This window comes from Poromitra crassiceps (genome assembly GCF_964638095.1).
Source record: "Poromitra crassiceps genome assembly, chromosome: 19".
Classification (NCBI taxonomy): domain Eukaryota; kingdom Metazoa; phylum Chordata; class Actinopteri; order Beryciformes; family Melamphaidae; genus Poromitra; species Poromitra crassiceps.
This window is the reverse complement of record NC_139646.1, coordinates 12,569,789-12,592,073: the sequence shown is the minus strand read 5'-3', so window position 1 is coordinate 12,592,073 and position 22,285 is coordinate 12,569,789. Positions and strand designations below refer to the sequence as shown.

Genomic DNA, 22,285 nt, shown 5'->3' with positions numbered 1-22,285 from the left:
TTAAGCCAGTGCTTCCCAAAGTGGGGGTTGGGACCCCCTGGGGAGTTGCGGGACACTGATGGGTGGGCCACAAGATGATTTATAGAATGTGTGAAGTACAGAAAGTGTGTAATACAATGTAAAAACTAGTAAAAATGCCATATCTTTAACCATAGTTGTTTCTTTAGTCTAGTGCATGTACGCACAAATGTTTGTATGCTTCAACCACCTCCAGGGATAGTGGGGGTCGCGAGCCTCTGGCACCGTTATTTTGGGGGTCGGGGGCTGAAAAGTTTGGGAACCCTTGCTTTAAGCAACCCTGCCTAAATTTAGAACCTCTCTCGCTCTCATGCAGTGGGTTGGCTTTTGAAAACGAGAGCCAGTCAAAATGTGGGACATCATCTCAATATGTGGAACATGGGAAAAGGCATGAAAATCCTGGGCATTCCCACACACAGTGGGACACCTGGTCACCCTACCAACAGCATTATTGGATCACCTTGAGCTTCCCAAATACCGCACTGGTATTCCTCACATCAGTGTTACGGAGCACTTTGAATTCTGCAGTGCATGTGAGGCCCACATGGCCCAGATGCTTTATGCTACCAACTAGTCTAGCATACACATGTCACCATGCAGTATATGCATGGGCTATGTACAGGCTATTAAGATGAGAGGAAACCTCACTGAACTCTGGGGAAAATTAGGTCTTTGAGTTCACCAGGGCAAAAAAATATATAAGCACACACAAAATAGACAATAAAATTGTAGGATTGATACTGGTATTATAACATAACCACAGAATGAAACAACTATCTTTGTTAATGTATGCTGCCAACAATTTCAGAACTTGAGTATACTGTAAGAGATGAAGATACTTGCATGAATGGATTTACTTGCATTGTTACACAGATCTATAATTAATACATATGAACTATGTGCAGCATGTATTATGCAAGTATAGTCTATATAAGTACACATTCTTATAGTTTTTTACTTTATTAAAACACCAGCTGGTGCAACTTGGACACATCTTCAGAAATGAAGATGAGAGGTATGTATAATATTTGCTCTATTATAAGCATTAGTGAATATAATAGGGGTCGGCCGATATGGGTTTTTCACTGGCCAATGCCGATATGAGCACGGTGGCCGATGGCTGATATATAATGCCTATAGTTTTTTTATTTGTGCATCTGATAAAATATAACAATATAATAATAAACGAGACAAAATTGCTCTGCACTCTGTAGGCAGAGTAGATCTGCACTGTTTGCAGTGTACTTATTTTAAGTTAAAGAATCTAATTAAATGTCCACAGGTAATCAAACTAAACTTTGTTTAAAAAAAACGTGTTAATGAGAAATAAATAGATTTAGTGCACTTAACAACAGCATTAATCAGCAGATAACAGCATCTCCTTGTTTCTGAGAGAACGGAAATTTGGAAATACTTGCATAAATAAATGAATGTTGTTAGTGCACACAGTAGCAGCATCTCTTTGTTATTAGTCCCAGTTAAGAGCAGACATGCAGCAGACATTTCTGTTCATCAGCTGATACTGATTATCTCAAAATGGCTAGAAAATGTCATTAATCGCCAGATTAATTGGGCAACTGATGTGACAGTCTATACCTCCAGATTATAGGCTATACCACATGCTCAGTTCTGCAGGGCTGAGTAAGAATATTGCTCATTACCATTGGTGGAAACGGATGGGGGGTTAACGTTGAGAGGGAATGGCGAGCGAGAACAGGGGGGGTGGACACGGCATTCCTCCTCAGGTTCCCCTTGAAAATGTCTTGCATTGCAGTGTGGAGAGCAGAGCAGTGGAGAGCAGAGCAGTGGAGAGGGGGCACCATGAAAGGAGCAGAGAATAGTAGGAGAACATGTATTTGGAAGCTGAATAAGCAGTGTCAATGTCAATGTGTAGTCTGTCATGAATAAAATCAATGGGGAATAATCAGTAGATCTCTGCAATTTTATTTAAAGAACTTTTGTAAGAGATTTCTATGTAGCTCTAATGGTAATGAGTACAATCAATAGGAAAACAGAGTAAAGCATTCAGCTCTTGATTTTAACAGAAATAATACCATTGAAGTGATTTAGCAGTAAGAAATGCACTGCATTAAATCCACAGTCTTCAATATACTCGCAGCAGACCGCTACCTGTCCAATGGACAATTCTAACGTGTCTTGATGTTAAGGTGAGAAGGCTTAAGGACACACAGAATTATAAAAATAGGCTAAATTAGTTTGGTGAGCCCAATTTCACTAACGGCAAAACATACATGTAAGTAGGCGATGAACTCTGTGAGACTAGGCAATTAGCCATAACTTGACTACCGGCATATGCCAGAATGCATTATGTAAAACATCCTACTGAAATAGACAAACATTTTTGGTTATTTGAAAATATGGGAGAAGGCTAGAGCAAAAATGCAGACGATGGAGGAAAGGAAGGAAGGAAAATAAACACAGATTAACACTGTGGTGGAAAAAGTGGTTCTGGGCACCGGCTATTATAACCTTTGTGAATCACATGTGGCCCAGATGACCCTACAGTCCCGAGACTGAGTCAAGGGTGTGAGCAATGATCATGCCCCGCCGGCGTGGCCTGGGGCTGGGGCCGGGCCGCCTGCAGCCTCCCCTCTCATCTGTGACAGCTGATAAAAGCAGCGGGGCAGGAGGAGTCAGGCTGACAGGGTGACCCGGGCCGGCGGCGAGGCATCTTGAGGACACCTCACCACTTATCAGCTGTGAGTGTTGGTATCTGCTAGCTGGATGTTTTTGTTGTCGGCTGGCTTTGCTTTCTTTTTGATAGGAGAGGAGTGAGGCATGGGATAATTTGACTAATGGCCAGGCTGCTTTGTTTTCTGGTCTTAATGATGGTTATTTGATCACGTCTGTTTCATAAATTCAGTAAATGACTGAATGTCTGATTAAAAATAACTATACATCCTATTATACTCTTTTTCAAATGTCACAATAGACGCTAGGAGACAGAGATATTAATGTCAGTGAGCCCTTGACCCTCTGTGCCTGATCACTTTGATGACACTCTATTAACTCCAGCTGGGACCTATCTACTGTGGCTGCAGCCAATCACAAGTCACCTTTAAGGCATAAAAGCAAGAGGTTGTGCTGTTGCGTGGTAGAAGGGGAGGAGAGAGGAAGCCTAGGAGTTGATGGTAAATGACACCTGGCATTGTGGTGGTTTCGTGTTCTTCTTTTTGCTCGTGGTTTTTATGCTCTCACTTCTTGAGTTTGCTTTCAATTTTGTTTTAGGCTGAATGCTCTCTACTTTGAAACCGGGTTTTATTTCTACTGCCAGTTCAACATGTATTTGACTTTCTTTCTTTCTTTAAAGATGGCACTCATGCTGCTATCCATCTTAGTGGTTGCCATCCCTGTGGATTACTGCTATCCTACTGCCTTCCAGGACTTGGAGCTAAGTAGCAGTGAGTAGCACTCTACATGGTCTCGCAATAAGTTTCTGAACATTTGTCAATGCTTGTGCACTTGTCATTGGAGCTGCTGATGTTTTGCTGTGTCCCCCCCTTCCCCCACAGCAAACCGAACCTCCATTAAGTTCTTGGCGGTGGGAGACTGGGGAGGAGTGCCTCATCCTCCATATGTCACTCCTGTGGAGAAGGCTACTGCCCGGGAAATGGGCAGAGTAGCACAGCAGATGGGAGCTGACTTTGTTCTGGCCCTTGGTGATAACTTCTATTACAGAGGTGTGGACAGTGTGGATTCTCCTAGGTTTAAGGTCAGTTGAGTAAACTCTTGTTTCAAATGTGAAATTTTGAGCTGTTGCGCTTGTGCTGCATTCTGAAGCACAGGAGTATGTTGAGTAAGCAAAACATGGTTTGTAATTTGCTCTCTCAGGACACTTTTGAGAACGTGTATACAGCAAAGTCTCTCAGAATCCCCTGGTATGTGCTTGCTGGCAATCACGACCATGCAGGCAATGTTAAAGCCCAGATTGAGTACAGCCGGAAGTCTGACAGATGGTAAGGATTAATATTATGAAAAGGTCTATCCTGAAACTTAATTTCTTAACTTGGAAAACTACAACCCTCCTAAAGCAAAATGGGACTTCTTAGAGATGGCTTTAACCCGTTTTCATTCCTTGATCAGTGTCTCCTATGGCTTTTCTCCCTCTGGAACCTTCTCAGGCGCTTTCCCTCTTACTACTATGAGCTCAACTTCCGCATCCCCAACACCGGGAAGACCCTGAGCATCATCATGCTCGACACCGTGATGCTGTGCGGAAACTCGGACGACTACGTCGACGAGAAGCCCAGAGGGCCGCTGCGTGCGGTGGATGCCAACCGTCAGCTGACCTGGCTGCAGGAGAGGATGGCTCGGTCCAAGGCAGACTTCCTGCTGGTGGCCGGTCATTACCCGGTATGGTCCGTGTCGGAGCACGGCCCCACAGACTGCCTGCTGCAGAGGCTGCGTCCGCTGCTGGTGAAGTACAAGGCCACTGCCTACCTGTGTGGTCATGACCACAATCTGCAGGTTGGTTCTCAAGCGTTTAACTCATGCCTCCTTAAACGGATTCATATTCATAATCCCTGCAGAGCTGTGAACCTTTTAACCAAATGATTTTTCTTGATAGGTTTAAGACTTAAACCCCATGACTTAAACTTTTAAGTCATGTCGTGATTGTCTCTCCTCCCATGCAGTACATCGAAGACGAAGGTGTGGGTTATGTGGTGAGCGGTGCTGGTAACTTTCTGGATCCCGACGTCCGTCACTGGCACCATGTTCCCAAAGGCTCCATCAAGTTCTTCACTGGCCAAGCCTCAACGCAGGGTGGCTTCGTCCATGCAGAGGTCACCAAGAACAAGATGGTCCTGACCTTCCACCAAGCTAAAGGCACCTCTCTCTATCGTACCGTCCTGGCTCAACGGGACACTGAGCACTTTTAAGAACATTAGAGTAGTCTGGTATATACTGTTGTGCATTTAGTTGACGCTGAAGATGGTGGCTGGCATTCAGGAAGTTTACTTTTAAACTTTGGCATTAGAATTTGTTTGCAATAATATGAATGTTTTAAAAAAATCGTTTTAGATGTTCAATCAAGATTTTTATTGTGAAGAGAATAAATACTGTTAATAATGTTCAAGCAAGATTTTATTGTTTGAAGGGAATAAATACTGTTTGTAGAGAAGCTGTCTCCTGTCACTCAGTCCACTTGTCTTGTCACACCACAGGCTATTTGTGAAAAGCTATCGGGGGTTTACTTCCCCTTCCCGCCACAAGCTGGGTTTTGCCTACTAATGATGTCCAATGTTACTTCTGGTTGCTTTGCTTTGTTGGCTACTGGGGTCAGCTGGTATGTGAACTGATGGGCTCAGCATGTCAGAAGTGTCTTGCATGGAAGAAACTACATTGTTCCACAACAGGAAATGATCTCCAGCTTTGTTGTAAAACACTAGTGCTCTATCATTAGTTGGGCTTCCCCTCAGCCCTTGGTATGATCTAACGGCATGTCGCACAGCGGTCCCTTGGAGGGCAAGTGGGCAGGGGACGAACATGAATAGAAATGCACCCGCCATGGTACGCTTGCAGTCCAAACTATCATGTGAAATGGTGTAATTCCCGAACATGGGTTTTATGTGAACTTGAGCATGAGTAATGTTTCATTAGTGCCCTTCTCATGGTGCTTGGGGTCACCTTACATAAGATCAGCAATAAAACGGACAAAAACACCAGCAATCCATTGATACAATATTGACAATTTAACTGCAGGCTTCAAATTCAATTTAGACTAGCGCTTTTCAAAGTGGGGCCTCAAAACGGTTTCAGGGGAGGCTCAGTGAATGGAAGTGGAACAAATGACATCAAAAGGAGATCACAGAATAGTGTGTGAGTCCCAGGAGAAAACATGCCTTCGATCTAACCTTTTCATGTATTTTGATGGAGTCTGAAGTCAAACTGCAATATCAGGCTATATTGGCTCAATTATTGTGTTTATGGGGTCAAATAACATCACGATCCCATAGGTATCCAGGAATTGAGCGAAACTAAGCAAGTAAAATGGGGGGGGGGGAGTTCCTGGCTTTGTCTGAGGTCCGATGGGAGGCCCGCAGCAGTCTCAGACTTTGACTTTCCCAGATCCAAATGAAGATTATTGTTCAAAAACGGGCATACCCATTGGCCACTCACTATCATAGTTAAAAAGCAGGCCTACCCATAGGCCACTCACTATCAATATTTTGCTTTGCATTCCTCAGAATGGCCAGCAGATTGAATCAAGCAATCCCTTTTGAAAAAAAAACGTTTTGCTGTTTATCCAGAGTTTTTAAAAGAGAGGCTAAGATATATTTGGTATATTACTCAACATGAAACATTTTTTAAAGATCACAAATATGAAAAATGACACTGGTCCTGTCAACCAGCCTTAAACGTGAGACATACATGTGATGCCAGTCATAGGAAAGATCTGGAGAGTTTAAATGATGGCACGGTGTGCTACAAGCTACCGCAGGTCAGTAAGAGATCAAGACTTCCACATGCATGCCACCTTTGTCAGCCGCAGCTCAACCTGGCCTGCTAACAGAGGATTAGTCTGGACAGAACTGGCTAAACTCACTGAGTCACTGCCAATCAGCTGAGGGTCAAGGACAGGGAAGGATCACTTGCACTGACTGATGTAAAGCAGACAGGAGGCCTCACTGTGTTGGTCACCTGACAGACTGGGACACACTTTTGGAGATTTCACTATAAGCATCTAGGGGCAAAGCTAGGATCAGTTGCCATTGGTTCCCAATTTGGGGACGTCCAGGGTTAAGACTTTAAGACAAACGTAAATGTTTTGAATTGCTCATCAGTATGCATTAGCATTAGCATCCACATTCTGGAGCTTTCCGGTGTCTTCCTTCCTCACTGATGTTGTCCGACCTTCCTCAAGTCCTTATTAGCCCCACATTAAGCCTTCTTTTCCAGTCAAGTGCATTGTTGGTAATGCATCTCTCAGAGTGTCATTGTGGAGCTTAGCGGGATAAGATCACTTCCCTGAGGCAGTACGATTAGCAAACCCTCTATCTCCTCCAAGAACTGATGAGCCATATTTCTTAACTTGCATTTCATCTTTTTTTTTACAGATTCTGTATTGCTTGTACCGTACGTATGTATTTGAAAGCCACATGTCATTTTTAAGAGGAGCTAACATGGGGACAACTTACAAATTGCACACTGCAGGGAATTTAAACCTGAACCTTCTGTCTGTGAGGTGACACTAAACACTAAGCCTAGCCATCGCTCCACATTACACGGTTAACTCCCTAATAACAACCTTCTGTCTGTGAGGTGAGGCAGGTGGTGAGCCACGGCACACAGGCAGGGGGGTAGGCCACGCCACACCGCGTCCGGGGACCGCCACCCTGCGTAAGTAGGGTTCCCAGAGCAAATCCTGACCATTTCCACTACATCCCTCGTCTATGCAATATACATCACATCAACACCAACATGGCCTGGCGGGAGAGACATCACGCGACTGGTTGTGTAGTCTTTCTGATTTATAACTTATAGTTTTATGAAAACTGTGACTTTATTGACTTGCAAAGTTATTTTTTTAAATTGACAAACATATGTGTAACTCATGGCTCAATTAAAAACTCTCTCGACTCTCTCTTTTCAGACGCTGTTTCGCATAGGGCCCTACCGGAAGGGGAGGGACTTTGGCTGTGCATCATTTCCTCTGCAAAATCAATCCTCTCCTACAACCAGAATAGCAATTTCCTGTTAGTTAAGCTCTCATCCCATGCAGGTTTCTGCATGTTCCTCGCCTCAGATGGAGCTGCTGCTGCCCGATGATCTGATTCCGTGGCTCAAAAGTAATAAACGGACGCTGTATTAGAGGCTAAGCTGCACGGGTAATCTCCTCTCCCTAATCTCATCCCTCACAGACCTGGCAGTCTGGTTCACAGACAGAGTCAGCAATGTTAACTCAATGAGAATTCCCTGAAATTATAAAACAAAATCTGTTTCTGTTTCTGTCTTTTTTTTTTAATGGCAACAAGAGAGAATAGGAAACTTATATGGCTTCTGCAGTCACACCCTAAATACATTATCATATTATAATGACTTGATTGAATTACACAAAGACCAGGCTTGTATCACATTTCTGTGGTTTTAAACACAACATACGGCATTTAGTAAATGTTTTGAAATTAAGATTTTACAGGCTGACCAAGCCAAAAAGTATCCCAGAGAATCATGAGTGACCATAAAACATTCAGTTTAAGCGAGAACAGAAAATATCACGGGGGGGGGGGGGGGGGAGGCGGGGGGGTGTGGAACTTACTTCCGGGGCAAATTACATCACAAAAAGTCATGTGCCTGTTGAGCTCTATTTCCGGTAGCACACACCCACCTGAACGCAGTCACTTCCACTAATTAAATTAACTGCACCTTCTCAGTTAACCAGCTAAGCCAATCATTTTAAGGCCTGGAGATATCTTTGGTATCAGAATAAGACGAAGGTGTTGGCAAACGGTTTCTTATTAGACACCATAATCACACAACACAAACCTTTAACATTCAATTTACCCAGAAAACCTTCATAAACAGCAATTCAATCACTCGAAACATGTGGACATTGTGTAAGGTGCACTTCTCCATTCTCTCACACTTCTCTTAAATTCTCTTCAGTTATTAATAAAACATCTTCCCCTCCACCGAGATGAGTTTTGACTGCTTCTGAAGAAGATGGAATCGGCGTGTAATGAGTTGAGAATTCAGTCTAATATCAGGCTAGTTAGGTTTAGGTTTAGGCAAGTAGTGGTTATGGGTTAGGGTTAGTGTTACGGTACGTCTTGAGAGGACTTCCTTAATATGTAAAACATCATCTTTTCCCACTTATTTTCAGTATGTTGTTTTGCTGTAGTATATTGATGCTTGCAGATCTAGGATGATAGTTGTAGGTGGAGCTGCAGGGATAGACTGACATTTCACATCTGCGGGGAAGGGGAACAACGCCTTTCCATATAGCTTCTGGGAAACACCGGGGCCAGGAAGAAAAAAGAGAAGTGAAAGATAAACCACGGACTGCTATGAGCTAAGCAGTGGCAATGTTTGGAACACATGTGGAACTATTGCTTGCAAAGGGGCAACTGGCTGTGTTTGACATTCATTGATAACTCTGGATACAATAACAACAGTTTAACACACACCATCATCATGTTTGGGGGAATGGATTCCCCAAACTTATACGAACTTGCTAACCAGCACAACGAAGTTGGTCATCTCGAACTTCGTTGGAGATGACCGAAGAGAGTTTTGTCCCCACGTGCCATGCCAGAGCTTGGGTTCCACTGGACCAGACAGCAGGAATGGGAAGAACTTGGAGAACATGAGTGTTAACCATAAACCCATAAACAATAGACACAGCCTCAGGCCTCGCTCTCCTTCGGCATGGGCTGGTTGTAGGAGGGGCTGCTGATGTTGAAGGAGGTGGGGAAAAACGAGGACGGGATGTACGGGATGACAGCGACCATAGGGCTGGTCACAGGGCTTTCAGTTACAGGCATCATGGGGATGATGACGTCATCCTGGTCCCAGACGTGGAAGGCATTCGGGTGGGAGTGGGTGATGGAGGGCGGCATGTGCAGGGGGCTGACTCCGTCCACCTCACCCTCTTTTTTCCGGTCCACCTCTGCTGGGCCCAGCAAACAGTCTGTGGGAGGACACAAGTTTGATACTAGAAATGTTGCACATTCCTAATGTGTGTGTGTGTGTGTGTGTATGTGTGTGTGTGTGTGCGTGGCAACACACAATTGCTCAAGTGCAGTGTGCACTTATGACATCACTGGTGATGCCACAATGGCAACTGTGAAATCATTGGCGCATTGCCAGTATGACATCATCAGTGATGTCAATTGGGTGAGTCATGCATTCAGTCAGGAACGGATAATGGATAGGATGTCATCAGTGATGATGTCATCAGTGATGTAATAAATCCTTATTCTTCTTCTGTGGTGTCACATTTGGCATCGTTTATTTTGCATTACCTCCTCCTTTTATCCATTCATTGTTTCCCTACATTCTGTCCCCCATATTTGTTGGTCTATATCATGTTCGTTCTCCTGTTAAATCCTTCCGGCTGAGGCTATAAGTGGTGGTGAGTATAAGTAGGGAGAAGAGGAGTGGCGCATCATCTTTTGCTACATGATGCATGTGGTCCTGGGCCGAATTGTCCCTTGTTCCTACATGTAGCAATCACAATAAAACAGCACTTCACAACATGTACACGCAAGTGTGTTTTGGAGTTGGAATGTGTATTTGGTGATTTAACAGGGGTAGGCTAGCCAGTACAATGACTACCATTCATTGTGCTAAGCTAACTAACGGGAGGGGTGGTTCGCTATTTTTGTTCTGCATGCACAGAAAGGAGAAGGGCATCATCTATCTTCTTTTTTACTATCAGGAAGATGGCAAATAGGTGAAGCTCCATTTACTCTGTAAATACGGGCATTTTAAACTTGGGACTGAATGGGGGTTGACTCGCTCTTGCAGCCAGCCTCAAGTGGCCATTCAAGGAACTGCAGTTTTTATTACTCTGCATTGCACTCAGTGCAACCAAGAAAGCCTGCCTCTTTCCTTTCTTACATGTCTTACATATAGACATCTGAATCCTATCCTTATACCTAAAGAGGCCTTCTGTTGACCATCAATGTCATAAACACACACACACACACACACACACGCACACACACACACATACACACACACACACAGCACAAACATTTACATGACAGCCTTGACATTTGTCATTTTTCGTCTCGTCTGTGATCCCCTCCTGCAGGGAGTGTTGCTCTTCTACCTTGAAAATACTGCGCTGTTCTCCTTGGTCCTCACAGATTATATCATAGATGAGCCCATCGATACCCTGTTCTCTCAGCTTCCTCCTAATCTCGTGGTCGTTGTTGTCATCTCCCCAGCTGAACACCACCAGGCCTTTAGACTGGGCCTCTCTGATGTAATTGAGGTTCTTCAGCAGCTCCTCTGTGTGGCCACTGATTCCCAGGATGTTCTCGCTCAGTGCAAAGCTCATGGCACTCTGAGTGGTCTGGCAGCGGATGTCCATGAGCTCTGGGTAGATCTCTGAGATGCCCTGCGTCAGGAACAGGATAGGGTACTTGTTCTGCTTCTGACGCACCATGGTGCAGATATCTGGGTCGAAGCAGGAGAAGACAACGCGTCTTTTGCCGGCTTTCTGCAGAACGCAGGACAGGATGACGTCAAGGAAAGTATTCATGTTGAAGTAAGATGACAGGTTGCCCTCCCATTTTCCATCCTTCATTTGTGAGATCCATTTCAGCTCAATGTTGAAGCCCACATGCTCAGGAACAGCTTGGAAGATCTGTGAGAGTGAGGGGAAAGGTTGATGCTCATCAATTTCCTCTTCATCTTCCAGCAGATCTTCGGGAGAATTTCCTTTTATGCTGGCAGTAGCATGGGCCAGCTTCAGAAGCTGTAGCTGATCAAATGTCAAGTCTTTGACTGGCACCTCAATAAGCTCCAGAGAAGTCTTGTCATTTCTTTTCTTGGTGGATATGCAGCAGGTCAGATCATGGTAAACGATGGGAATTGCATCCTTGGAGAGGTGAACATCAAACTCTACATAGGCAGCACCGTATTTGGCAGCACTTTTGAATGAGGCTATGGTGTTCTCCCTGACTTTGTGGTGCTTCGCTGCGTGTCTGCTGCCAGCTCCTCGGTGGCCCACATCCAGAGTGCCCCTCTTCCTCCAGTACTTGGCAAAGGAGGAGCTCATGTCACACTGCTGATCCTTGATAGGCCGGATGACCAGGTAGTTCACTCTGACTTTCCCAATTATCTGTCTGGAATTTTGTCGCCTGATAGGAAGTGTGACCACTCCATTGTCATTGCCACTCTCCACAAAGCTGGAGGAGAGGAGGCAAGCTGTGCCCACATGTCCTGGATTATCCTCGCCCTGCACTACGTGCTCACCCAGGTCCTCCTCAAAGAACTCGAGGGTGAGACCCAGGTTGTCTGGGTCCATGGTGTGGATGCTGTACTCCGTCCACCGGGAGGGCTCCAAAGCATACCCACCCTCGGGTTGGGAGTGGCGTGACCTGTAGCCATTGTCATTGATCATACTCATCTCCAGAGTGGTGGTCATATTATGCCAGTACGAAGGGCTGAGCTCCCCTTCCTCCTCCTCCTCCTCCTCCCCCTCCTCCTCAAATCCCTCTAATGTCACCTTGATCCTAAAGCGAGACTTCTTGTATTTCTTCTTAGTGATGGACACCGGAGCCGAATAGTCCAGATGCAGGCGAATCTCTGTCTGGCACGTCAGCCACCCAGAGTCTACACAGTTGACCCCGTTGTGCATTCCAAACTGTCCATCGTCAACATTCAGCTGTGACTCTGTGGGGCTCATTGTGCGGGGCTGCTGATGGATCTCCCACATTTTGACTATCACTTGACAGGGACCACCTGCACTCTTCGACTCAAGGAAGAAGCCTTTGAAATAGCGGTACTTTGAAACAGCTCCTCGAGGCACCGTGATGGTCTTGGTCCACATATTGCCATGATTGTCATCAGGCTGTAAGGTCACAGCTCTTTGATGGCACCAGCTTCCTAGAGTCACACAGCTACCAACCACTGCAATCACCTCACCTGGGGATGTGTCTGCTCTGACTGCCAAACTCACCTGAGTAGTCTCCATTGTTCACACAGAGTATGGGAAAAAGCCACAGCACAAACAAGCTTATTGGTTTTGACGGTCTTAGCAGCCTTGAAGGTGGAGGATTCTCAACGAGGCTCGCAACGAAGGTAGGCAAGTCGGTCCAATGCTAGCCATGGTTGTCCGTAACATTGGAGAGCTGTGTGTTCGTCCATCCGGAGTTTTTGCTCCAATTGTCTCCAAAATTTGCAGAAACAATTTTCAGGGTCTGGCATGAACCTGGTGCAGAAAGAAAATGCGTAGACGCGGGGCATTCCAGCGATATTTTACATAAACCAATCACAGCTCATGCTGCTATGACATCATCTTGTATTGACCACGCTGCTATGAATGATGAGGTCATGAATCACTGATGCATACAGTTATATGCTGCATTCGTTTAAGGCCGGAGCTATCCCGTGGCAAGTGATAAACGCGTCATCTGCGACCTATGTGCGTTTGAGCTTCAAGGCTTCAAGTCACAAAACCATGGATGCTAAATAGCTGTTAGCTGTCTAAACAACATTAATATTTAATTGTATGGGTTTAACCAACTATTGTATTGGTATGCTGATTGGTCTGAAAGCTTACTATTGTTGAAAAGAAAAGAAAAATGTGTCAAAAATGTGTTTTCAATTCTTACAATCATGGGTGCCATGTTGAATTGATGTCAAATGACGCGCTGGGAGCAACTAGGGTTTGAGAAATCATACCCGAGTTTGCAAGTAGGATCTCGTTAACGTGGCGTTTTATTTGATTTGTGACTTGCGAGTTATAAACGGACGCAGTATTAAACCATGGTTCTAGACGGCTCGGCCTGGTGGCCAGGTCACCACTAATATAGTGATGTCATATCATGGGTGATGTTCTAATGTGGTCATAGACATTGTGATATCATCAGTGATGTCCTTGTCTGCTGCACTGAGATTGGGAAACTGGCTTTTGTTTACTATGCCCCACACAAGTGGAACAATACAGAAACTCGCAAAATTACACACACTACAGTACATAATAAAGTTAAAGTTGTGTGTCTGTCTGTGCCAACACTGCAGACAGTCTCCACCACCTTAGAAATCAATACACAGTGACATCATCAGTGATTTGTGATGCAAATCATGATATCATCAGTGATGTCATAAATCCCAAAACATGTTGCACATCATCTCCAGAGGGAAAAACATAGTAGCCTACATTCAATCAGGTGTGTCTTGACGTGATGTTTGACTGGCAGTGTTTTCAATATCAGAACAACAGGAGCTTTGGCAGGCCGCAGGGTCACTTTGTGCTTATAAAGCATGTGGTTTCATGATTCGCGGGTTTGATGTCTGTTTCCTGCCTTGACTGTGTCCTTAAGCAAGAACCCTGACTTGCTTGGTTCCTCACTCATCCATCACTCTGGATAAGAGAATCAGCTAAATGTCTTGAGATAGAAGAAAGTAGCCACGATATTAGATTTTTAACCATATATGCAGGCTAAACTAGAAACCGAGGAAGTAAAGTATAGCCTATCTTCATACTCCAGTCTATAGGCCTAGGCTACTTTTTTGAGTATACTGTAGGTAGGCCTATTGCACTAACTTTCCTCTTTTGCTTGCATAGTCATACTGAAATATTGCAACATCACATTGGGCTACACTTGTGTCTGTCCATAAGCAACAGAAACTGAAAAATGTAGGCCCTACCTGCTACATCCAGCATGAGGTCCTTGATGAGGTGGCCCACGATGGCATAAGCCACAGCCACTACCACCAGGGCGGCCATCACGAGGTACAGGGCCGATCTGGGAAGCTGGACAATGTCCCTAGCAGGAGGCCGGTACTGCTTGTACAGAGGCTCCATGTTGTGAACCAATGGATGTCCACCTGCCTCCGTGTAGTTGTTCATATTTCCAGAGCACGAGCCACCACCTCCTCCACTGGTAGTTATTCCATAGGCTATAATTCCCACCGTTGATTTTTTCCCCTCAGGGAAGCCTCAATGGGTTCTCAGAAGAGCAGAGTAGTCCTGTTGATTAAATAAATGAATAAATAAATAAATAAATAAATGAATAAATAAATAAATAAATAAATAAATAAATAAATAAATAAATAAATAAATAAAATAACATTTATTGCTGTTATTGTTCAAGTTTGTGATTCTGTCTAAAGCAGACTGAAGTGCACAATTCACATGCTCAAATAGCTGTGGAAATGCCCCGTTTTATCTAGGCTACTTGTTAGGGTGGGTATGAGTGAATTATCTACTCAAGGCAAAAAGGACAAATAAACAGCACTGATGTGCTATAAGAAATTCACCTACCTGGCTGTCAAGACCGCGTTGTTGCTTCTAGCGAAACGCACTGGGATCTTTACAAGAACTATAGTGCCAGTTCACAAACATGTTTATATACAGTGATTAACTTTTTGTCTTCCATTTTTAAATTAGTATTATTATTTTAAATATAGCCTATAGCCTATATAGCATAATTTGTTCATCATCCACCGGCAACGTCAAGTCATTTCAAACACCTCTCTACTTGTCCAGTCGGTGTCCGCTGTCCGCGGTGCTGAAATAATCCAGACTGTGACAGAGCAGCGCCAGGAGTGGGCGGGGATTGTGCATGCAGAATTGACGAATATTTGTTTAGCAATCGCAAAACTTTAGCCTGCCTAGGACTATTTACTAAATTATATGCGCTATTTTAAATGTGATATAGGACATTCCTTAATATCAAGCATGGCCTACAGAATTTCGGAATTGATCATCAACACAGTTCCTTTATGCAATGTTTTTGTTCAATACCGGTAAACTAGCTTCTGACCCTTCTGACTAGAAAAGGTTGCCGCTTGTAAAGTCAGTGCGCTGAAGAAGGGAATGAGCCATAGGGCAAAATATATCAGTTTTATTAACCAAATAAGCAAAAATCAGGAAACATACAATGCAGTGCCGGGATGCTGCAAATATCAATTCAAATCATAAACACTTCCACAACAAACTGTTTCTCTCCAGCTCGAATTTATCTTCCTCAGCCCTACCTATTCATTGGACTAAACTATTATCACAGCTAAACATGGCATGTTTTTAATTAAGCTGTCATTGTTTTTAATTAAGCTGGCTACATTTTCAAACAGGTTGATTGTCTAAAATAACAATCACCATTCTGTGTGGGCAATTTATCTTCCAATTCTTCAGCCAGGATAACTCCCTCATATATAGGCTACTGCTATATATATATATTTCAATTGTAGGTTTTGGTACATTATATTCATATACAGTACTTTCGGTAACGCTTTAGAATACAGCCCGCAAATAAGCATGTAGTTATAGTATAACTACAGGGTACAAGGAGTGTAGTTATAGTATAACTACGGTGTACAAGGAGTGAATTTAAACTTTAACTAGAGGGTAACAAGATCTGTACTTATAGTATAACTACGGGGTATCACACTGTAGTTATAGTATAACTACGGGGTACAAGGAGTGAATTTAGACTTTAACTAGAGGGTAACAAGATCTGTACTTATAGTATAACTACGGGGTACCACACTGTAGTTATAGTATAACTACGGGGCACAAGGAGTGAATTTAGACTTTAACTAGAGGGTAACCAGATCTGTACTTATTGTATAACTACGGGGTACCACACTGTACTTACAGGGTAACTACGGGGTTGCGGGCTGTATTCTGAAGCAGGGGACCAATTCTGTACTTATAGGCTAATTACGGGGTACCACACTATACTTACAGGGTAACTATGGGGTCGTAGGCTGTATTCTAAAGCAGGGGACCAATTCTGTACTTATAGGCTAATTACGGGGTACCACACTGTACTTATAGTGTAACTATGGGATACAAGGAGAGAATTTAGACTGTAACTACAGGGGAACAAGATCTGTACTTATAGTATAACTACGGGGTACAAGGAGTGTAGTTATAGTATAACTACGGGGTACAAGGAGTGTAGTTATAGTATAACTACGGGGTACAAGGAGTGAATTTAAACTTTAACTAGAGGGTAACAAGATCTGTAGTTATAGTATAACTACGGGGTACAAGGAGTGTAGTTATAGTAGCTATAACTACGGGGTACAAGGAGTGAATTTAGACTTTAACTAGAGGGTAACAAGATCTGTACGTATAGTATAACTACACGGTACCGTACAAGGAGTGTAGTTATAGTATAACTACGGGGTACAAGGAGTGTGTGATGTTGACAGACCCGAAACACCTTACGACCCCAGTTAACATCACTGATGACGCGTCCCAGCGCATGCTGTAGTATGTAAATTTTAAACATAGAATCCTGGCTCCCCTGGCCAGTGACACTTAATAGACTAGGTGACAACCAAGTATAGTTTGGTGACAAGCTGGAGAGACAGTTGACGGTCGGAGAGACGGCATCCGGTACGGGGTGGGTTTAGCACCCCAGCCTGGCTCTCTCGTGAGGGAGAAATCCACAAACGCTATGGATTAGCCTCCTGAAAATCTGTGCAAAGATCGGCGCGGCCTGGGGTCCTTCAGGCTAGAGCGAGGTGCTCGGCGCAGGCGAATGACGTGCAGCGCACAGGCCTTCTTGAGACATCCTCCCTGCCCATGGTACGGCATGGTAGGATTGCCTTTTTCCACGGGAGGGTCTGGTGAGACGAAGGAGGAGCCCAGCCTGGAGTCACCCACAGGGCCTTAGACCCTCCATGCACCGAAGGGTCTTTCAATACTGCGGTGTAGCAGTAACTCTATTGCAGCGGATTGGGCGTGATCAACCCTTCCGCAGGCAATGTTGCAGACAGAGTAGGAAGGCTGATCCGTGAGCGGCTGCTTCTGGGACGCGGGTCGGGGTCTTAATCGGCCTCGGCTGGGTCTACTGGGCGAGGGTGTATGATGTTGACAGACCCGAAACACCTTACGACCCCAGTTAACATCACTGATGACGCGTCCCAGCGCATGCTGTAGTGTGTATATTTTAAACATAAGTACAGATCTTGTTACCCTCTAGTTAAAGTCTAAATTCACTCCTTGTACCCCGTAGTTATACTATAACTACACTCCTTGTACCCCGTAGTTATACTATAACTACAGATCTTGTTACCCTCTAGTTAAAGTTTAAATTCACTCCTTTTACCCCGTAGTTATACTATAACTACACTCCTTATACCCCGTAGTTATACTATAACTACATGCTTATTTGCAGGCTGTATTCTAAAGCGTTACCGTACTTTCTTTTTAGTTGAATGACTAATTGTTGTTTCATAATGGCTGCTTTTTTCTCCCTCTCTCTCTCTCTCTCTCTCTCTCTCTCTCTCTCTTTTTTTAAACTTCTGTGGACTCTTAGAAGTCTGAAATTAAGTTCTAATGGAAATTCAGTCAGAAAGACTATAATCTGCACTTCATACTTCCTCAGTTCACTCCTTATTTCTCCACCCCTTCAAATCTGCTCACATGCTTAAAATAGCCTGTCAAAATAGCCTGTCAACTTCCGGCTTCAATTGAATAATCAGCTGTTTGCTGCCTGGTCTCTTTTATCCAATAGCATAGCGTCACATCACCTCTCACCCCACACACCTCCATTGTAAGCCTATCACATTGCTTTTCACCCCTCATCGTAAGCCTGTACAACTGAATTTCCCTCGGGATTAATAAAGTATTTATCTATCTATCTATCTATCCTATCACATGGCTGTTGTCCTATTAAATATGCTTGTTTCTATCCATTCAGCCTCCCAACCTTGCTGACAGTCTCGCACCCTCCACCTCCCCTTCTCCACTCAGTTTTCGCAGACCCATCAGATTCTTCAGTCTGAAGAGTCTCATCAGTTTCAGAAGGGGAGGCCTCACCATCACCACCACCGGTATCTAGACTCTACAGGGGGATATGTCTGGCTGCTGCTCATGGCTGATGCAGCTCTATCTCAAGATCTCCCTATGGTGTCTAAGCACCAAAGACTATTAACAATACCTAATTCTCATCATATTTTCTGTAATGCATAATTCATTCACTATTGTAATAAATATTATTTTAATTCACTGGTCTCTAGTCTCTCCTGATTGAAATAAAGTTTGTATTGAATATCGATCCAATGTGTAGACTTCAATTTGTTTTGTGGCTTTGGATATATATTCACAAGACACACGGTTTGTGAACACAATACCGCCCCCATATGGCAGAGTCAGGTTAGTGGGGATCACTGCACATATCCGATTGCTGGTAAATTGGCTAGCATAATTACTCAAATAAATAAGACTAATATTGGTTGCATGGTCATTAGTGAATAGTGTTCCTCCCTGTGGAGGCACAGGGCGTGGTCTAACAGAGACCTGCAGTCACTTCCTGTGCCTGTGGCCAAGTGGGCCAAGTTAGTAGAGAGTGGCGTCAGCGGAGGACCAAAATGCGAGACTCATTAGCCAATGAACAGCCAGGAATGGATCTCGCGCTACTTTTGCATGCCGATAACCGCGCCATTTAGGAGACCGGAAGAGTTTCTTACAATTGGCGGAGCCTGGAATGGGGTGTCTCTAATATTAAATGTCTCTGACTCTAACCAGCCAAAGGAACCATTAACTCAAAGGTAAAGTATTTAGAAATGCGGTAATTTTGGAGAAATAGGGTCAGGTGAATGAATCACTGTAAGTAGCAAAAACACAACGTGACATGAAAATGATATTGGCGTGGTTGACTGCATTGCTCTATCCATGCATTTAAGTGAGTGACGAACTAGCTGGTTAGCAGTGCGTGCATGTGTGTGTTTGCAAAGTGTCTGTTTACAGCCTTTTACAGAGTTGAGTTGGGGCAAAAGGTGTTGGTGTTGGTTGTTGCATCATCAGTAAACTAACTAACCTTACTCTTGGTATATCGATCCTTACAGTTAATGTGGTTTGTAGAAATGAAGTGAAATTGTTTTCCAGATTTTATATTTTTTATTCAAACAGGTGTGACATTGTTAAATTAAAAGTGCCACTCAAAATCATGCAGGATTTTTCTAGACCTGGAAAATTGATATCTTTGAAAATCGTCCCTCCACCTCACAGTCATCTCCTCAACCCGAAGATCCTCAGGTAGCAATATGAAATCACAGATAGGCCTACTTATATTACAGATCTCCAGTCGCTGTCATTGTCTGATGATGGAAATATAGGCTATAGCTGTGTCTCTGATTATCCAGGCAGATATGGATGAAGGGCTGGCCACAGACCAAGAGTCTTCAAGAGGGCAGTCCTCCGGTGAGAGCCTGCAGAGTCAAGAGCAGCACAGGTGCAGAACTCAAGCTCACATCCAAACTTGACCCAGTTTGCATAGTACTTTTCCCACATAGTTTACCTGCACACACTTCCTCCACATGAGAAACTCATCATTAGATAAGACATTTAGGTTAAGCCAAAGACTATTTTGTTCAAGCAGGAGTAGTAGGCTATAGTTTAAATCAATTTGTCATGTGATGATAGTTACTGTGCTTCCTTGTTTAACATTCACTGTAGTTCAAGCATAGATGACATCAGGAGGAGAGTGCTGGACCTGCTGGGAAAGATCATGGCCTTGGTGGGCAGGCTCACTGAGAAGGTATCCACTTTTTCTGTTTTAGTTTTTAGATTTATTTATTTGCACAATTAAAATCACAAACGGACGAAAGGAAGCAGCACTATCTCACTCTATATGCCAAAACGACGTTAGCCTGGTTCAGATAAAACTTTAGTTTTTTGTTTATTTTATAGTTTATCTTAAACCGTTTTTATCTCTATGTGCTGTACTGGTCACTCTCATTTCCATAACACATAAATGTTTTTTTTAATCAAGTTTTTTCCAGATTCCCCCCGTCACATTTTCTCCACAATTGTACTTGGCCAATTCCCCCTGCTGTCCCAGTCGTTGCTTCACCCCCTCTGCCGATCTGGGGAGGGTTGTAGACTAGCACATGGTTCCTCCGTTCCAACACGTGATGTCGCCAGTCGCTTCTTTTCACCTGACAGCGAGGAGTTTCACCGGCAGGACATAGCACGTGGGAGAATCACTGCATTCCCCCCCAGTTCCCCTCCCTCCAACAGCTCGACCAAAAGGCCAGGACATATACCCTTAAAATCCGCGTTCCCAGCACCCGCAGACACGGCCAAGCCGTAGGGGAACAGCGGGGCTAGAACCTAGGACTGTGGTGTTGGTAAGCAGATAATCTATGATCCTGTTGTCTGTATAACTGTCAGTAGGTGCTATGAAACAATTTTTTTCTCTTCCCCCCCCCCCCCCCCCCCCCCAGGTGATAGAGTGGGACGTGCAGCTGATGGACCTGATGGGCCATCAGCACAGTCGTGCCATGCAAGCCGAGATGCTGGAGAGCTGGAGCAAGCTGAGCGATGAGCTGAAGGGAGACTTTGATGCGCTGACCAGCCTCAACACGGGCCTGGGTAGGCTTAGTTTAGAGTTAAGCTTAGCCTTCAGCCAGACCCCAGAGCAATGACAAACTGGCACTGTGTTCTTCTGTTTGTTATGAAGCTCGTTATTCCATTTCTGGCTTGAAGAGTTCAGACTAGCTGGCCTGATCTGCTAGTTGGTGGTTTTTGTGTTATTACACCAGGTTGGCATGCAAATTACCTCAGTCCGTTGCTTTATTTCACTTTTAAATTGACACAGTGCCTTATACAGTCATGTCTTTCAAGGGTTTTGTTGTCTCTTTGTTATTAAGATAATTGAGTGAAGTTTTGATTTTACTAACGTGCTTCTAAAAGTGTCCACTGTCATATAAAAAACATCTATTCCAATGTGAACAGAAGAGCACATAAGCTTTGTTTTCTGCAAGAATACAGTTGACTGTGTCCCTGTCATAGGACAGTAGTTCAGGTTATAGTCCTCAGTCAGAGAATGAGGAAACGATGTTCAGCCCATGTTTTAATTATGTTCAATTACAACATCTTCAATAAAAACAGGCAATACAAACATACATGTTGGCCAGGACTGGACAGTCATTCACTCATATACCTTCACACTCATTCAAAACTCCCAGCCAGTCATTTACAGATAATTCACTCATTTCAAACTAAAACAAATCATTTTTCTTCATAATGACACATTTAAATGCACCCTGCCTTATCTTTGCTATCGGTAGTTTGAAAATAGACATCTTAAATATGTTGAGGTATTTTGAGGTATTCAAAGTATCTCCTAGAATAAATGAAGTGCACCTCAGGTTTCTATAACAGTGAAAGATTGCAGTTTAGTGATCGCTCTGCCCAGGATCAAGGCGTGGATCTCATGGGTTCCTACAAAAAAAAAAAAAAAACATAATGAATATAATTTAAAGGAAGGATAAGTGATCAGAAGTGCTGGTATATATTTGAAATTATATGAACATGATGCCAACATGTTTGAACAATTTGAAAAGTACCATGCTCTCAACAAGCATAATATGGTAATAATATTACAACATGAGCGATTAAAACAAGCTTCAACCTGTGGTCATTTGTGCACTGATGACCTCTGGTGGTCAAAGTATATAACTGCGGTTATTGGTTATAAATTTATTCACTAAGCAACAGCATGTCTCTGGCCTGCCTGGTGATATCCAGAGCCTTGCCACAGCTATTCCTCTTCAGCATGGAGATCATCTCTGGAGCCGCTCTGTTGGGACGGGAAATACACTG

General features: G+C 43.8%; 1 protein-coding gene and 1 pseudogene across 4 annotated transcripts; one reads left to right on the top strand and one right to left on the bottom strand.

Moving 5' to 3' along the window:
* Nucleotides 1-2,670: 2,670 nt before the first annotated feature.
* On the top strand, nucleotides 2,671-5,153 carry acp5a (acid phosphatase 5a, tartrate resistant). Of its 3 annotated transcripts, none has more exons than XM_083655567.1 (6): nucleotides 2,671-2,738; nucleotides 3,350-3,440; nucleotides 3,552-3,751; nucleotides 3,871-3,995; nucleotides 4,161-4,506; nucleotides 4,674-5,153. In XM_083655567.1, exons 2-6 carry the CDS (start codon nucleotides 3,350-3,352, stop codon nucleotides 4,917-4,919), a joined length of 1,008 nt encoding a protein of 335 aa, XP_083511693.1. In that variant the 5' UTR covers nucleotides 2,671-2,738; the 3' UTR covers nucleotides 4,920-5,153. The 3 variants fall into 3 exon arrangements, with proteins under 3 accessions (XP_083511693.1, XP_083511692.1, XP_083511691.1); XM_083655566.1 differs by lacking the exon at nucleotides 2,671-2,738 and adding an exon at nucleotides 3,113-3,170; XM_083655565.1 differs by lacking the exon at nucleotides 2,671-2,738 and having other exon boundaries at nucleotides 3,259-3,440.
* A 4,233-nt stretch (nucleotides 5,154-9,386) lies between these two features.
* Nucleotides 9,387-12,688, bottom strand: LOC310793895 (glycerophosphocholine phosphodiesterase GPCPD1 pseudogene; annotated as a pseudogene). Its single transcript has 2 exons — nucleotides 10,759-12,688; nucleotides 9,387-9,670 (listed from the first exon to the last, which is right to left on the bottom strand). The product of its transcript is annotated as a glycerophosphocholine phosphodiesterase GPCPD1 pseudogene (transcript).
* Nucleotides 12,689-22,285: the final 9,597 nt, after the last annotated feature.

Coding starts and splice junctions, on each gene's coding strand:
- acp5a (XM_083655565.1), top strand. CDS start 3,320: ATGTATTTGACTTTCTTTCTTTCTTTAAAGATGGCACTCATGCTGCTA. Junction 3,441..3,551: donor GGACTTGGAGCTAAGTAGCA/GTGAGTAGCACT, acceptor CTTCCCCCACAG/CAAACCGAACCTCCATTAAG. Junction 3,996..4,160: donor AGCCGGAAGTCTGACAGATG/GTAAGGATTAAT, acceptor GAACCTTCTCAG/GCGCTTTCCCTCTTACTACT.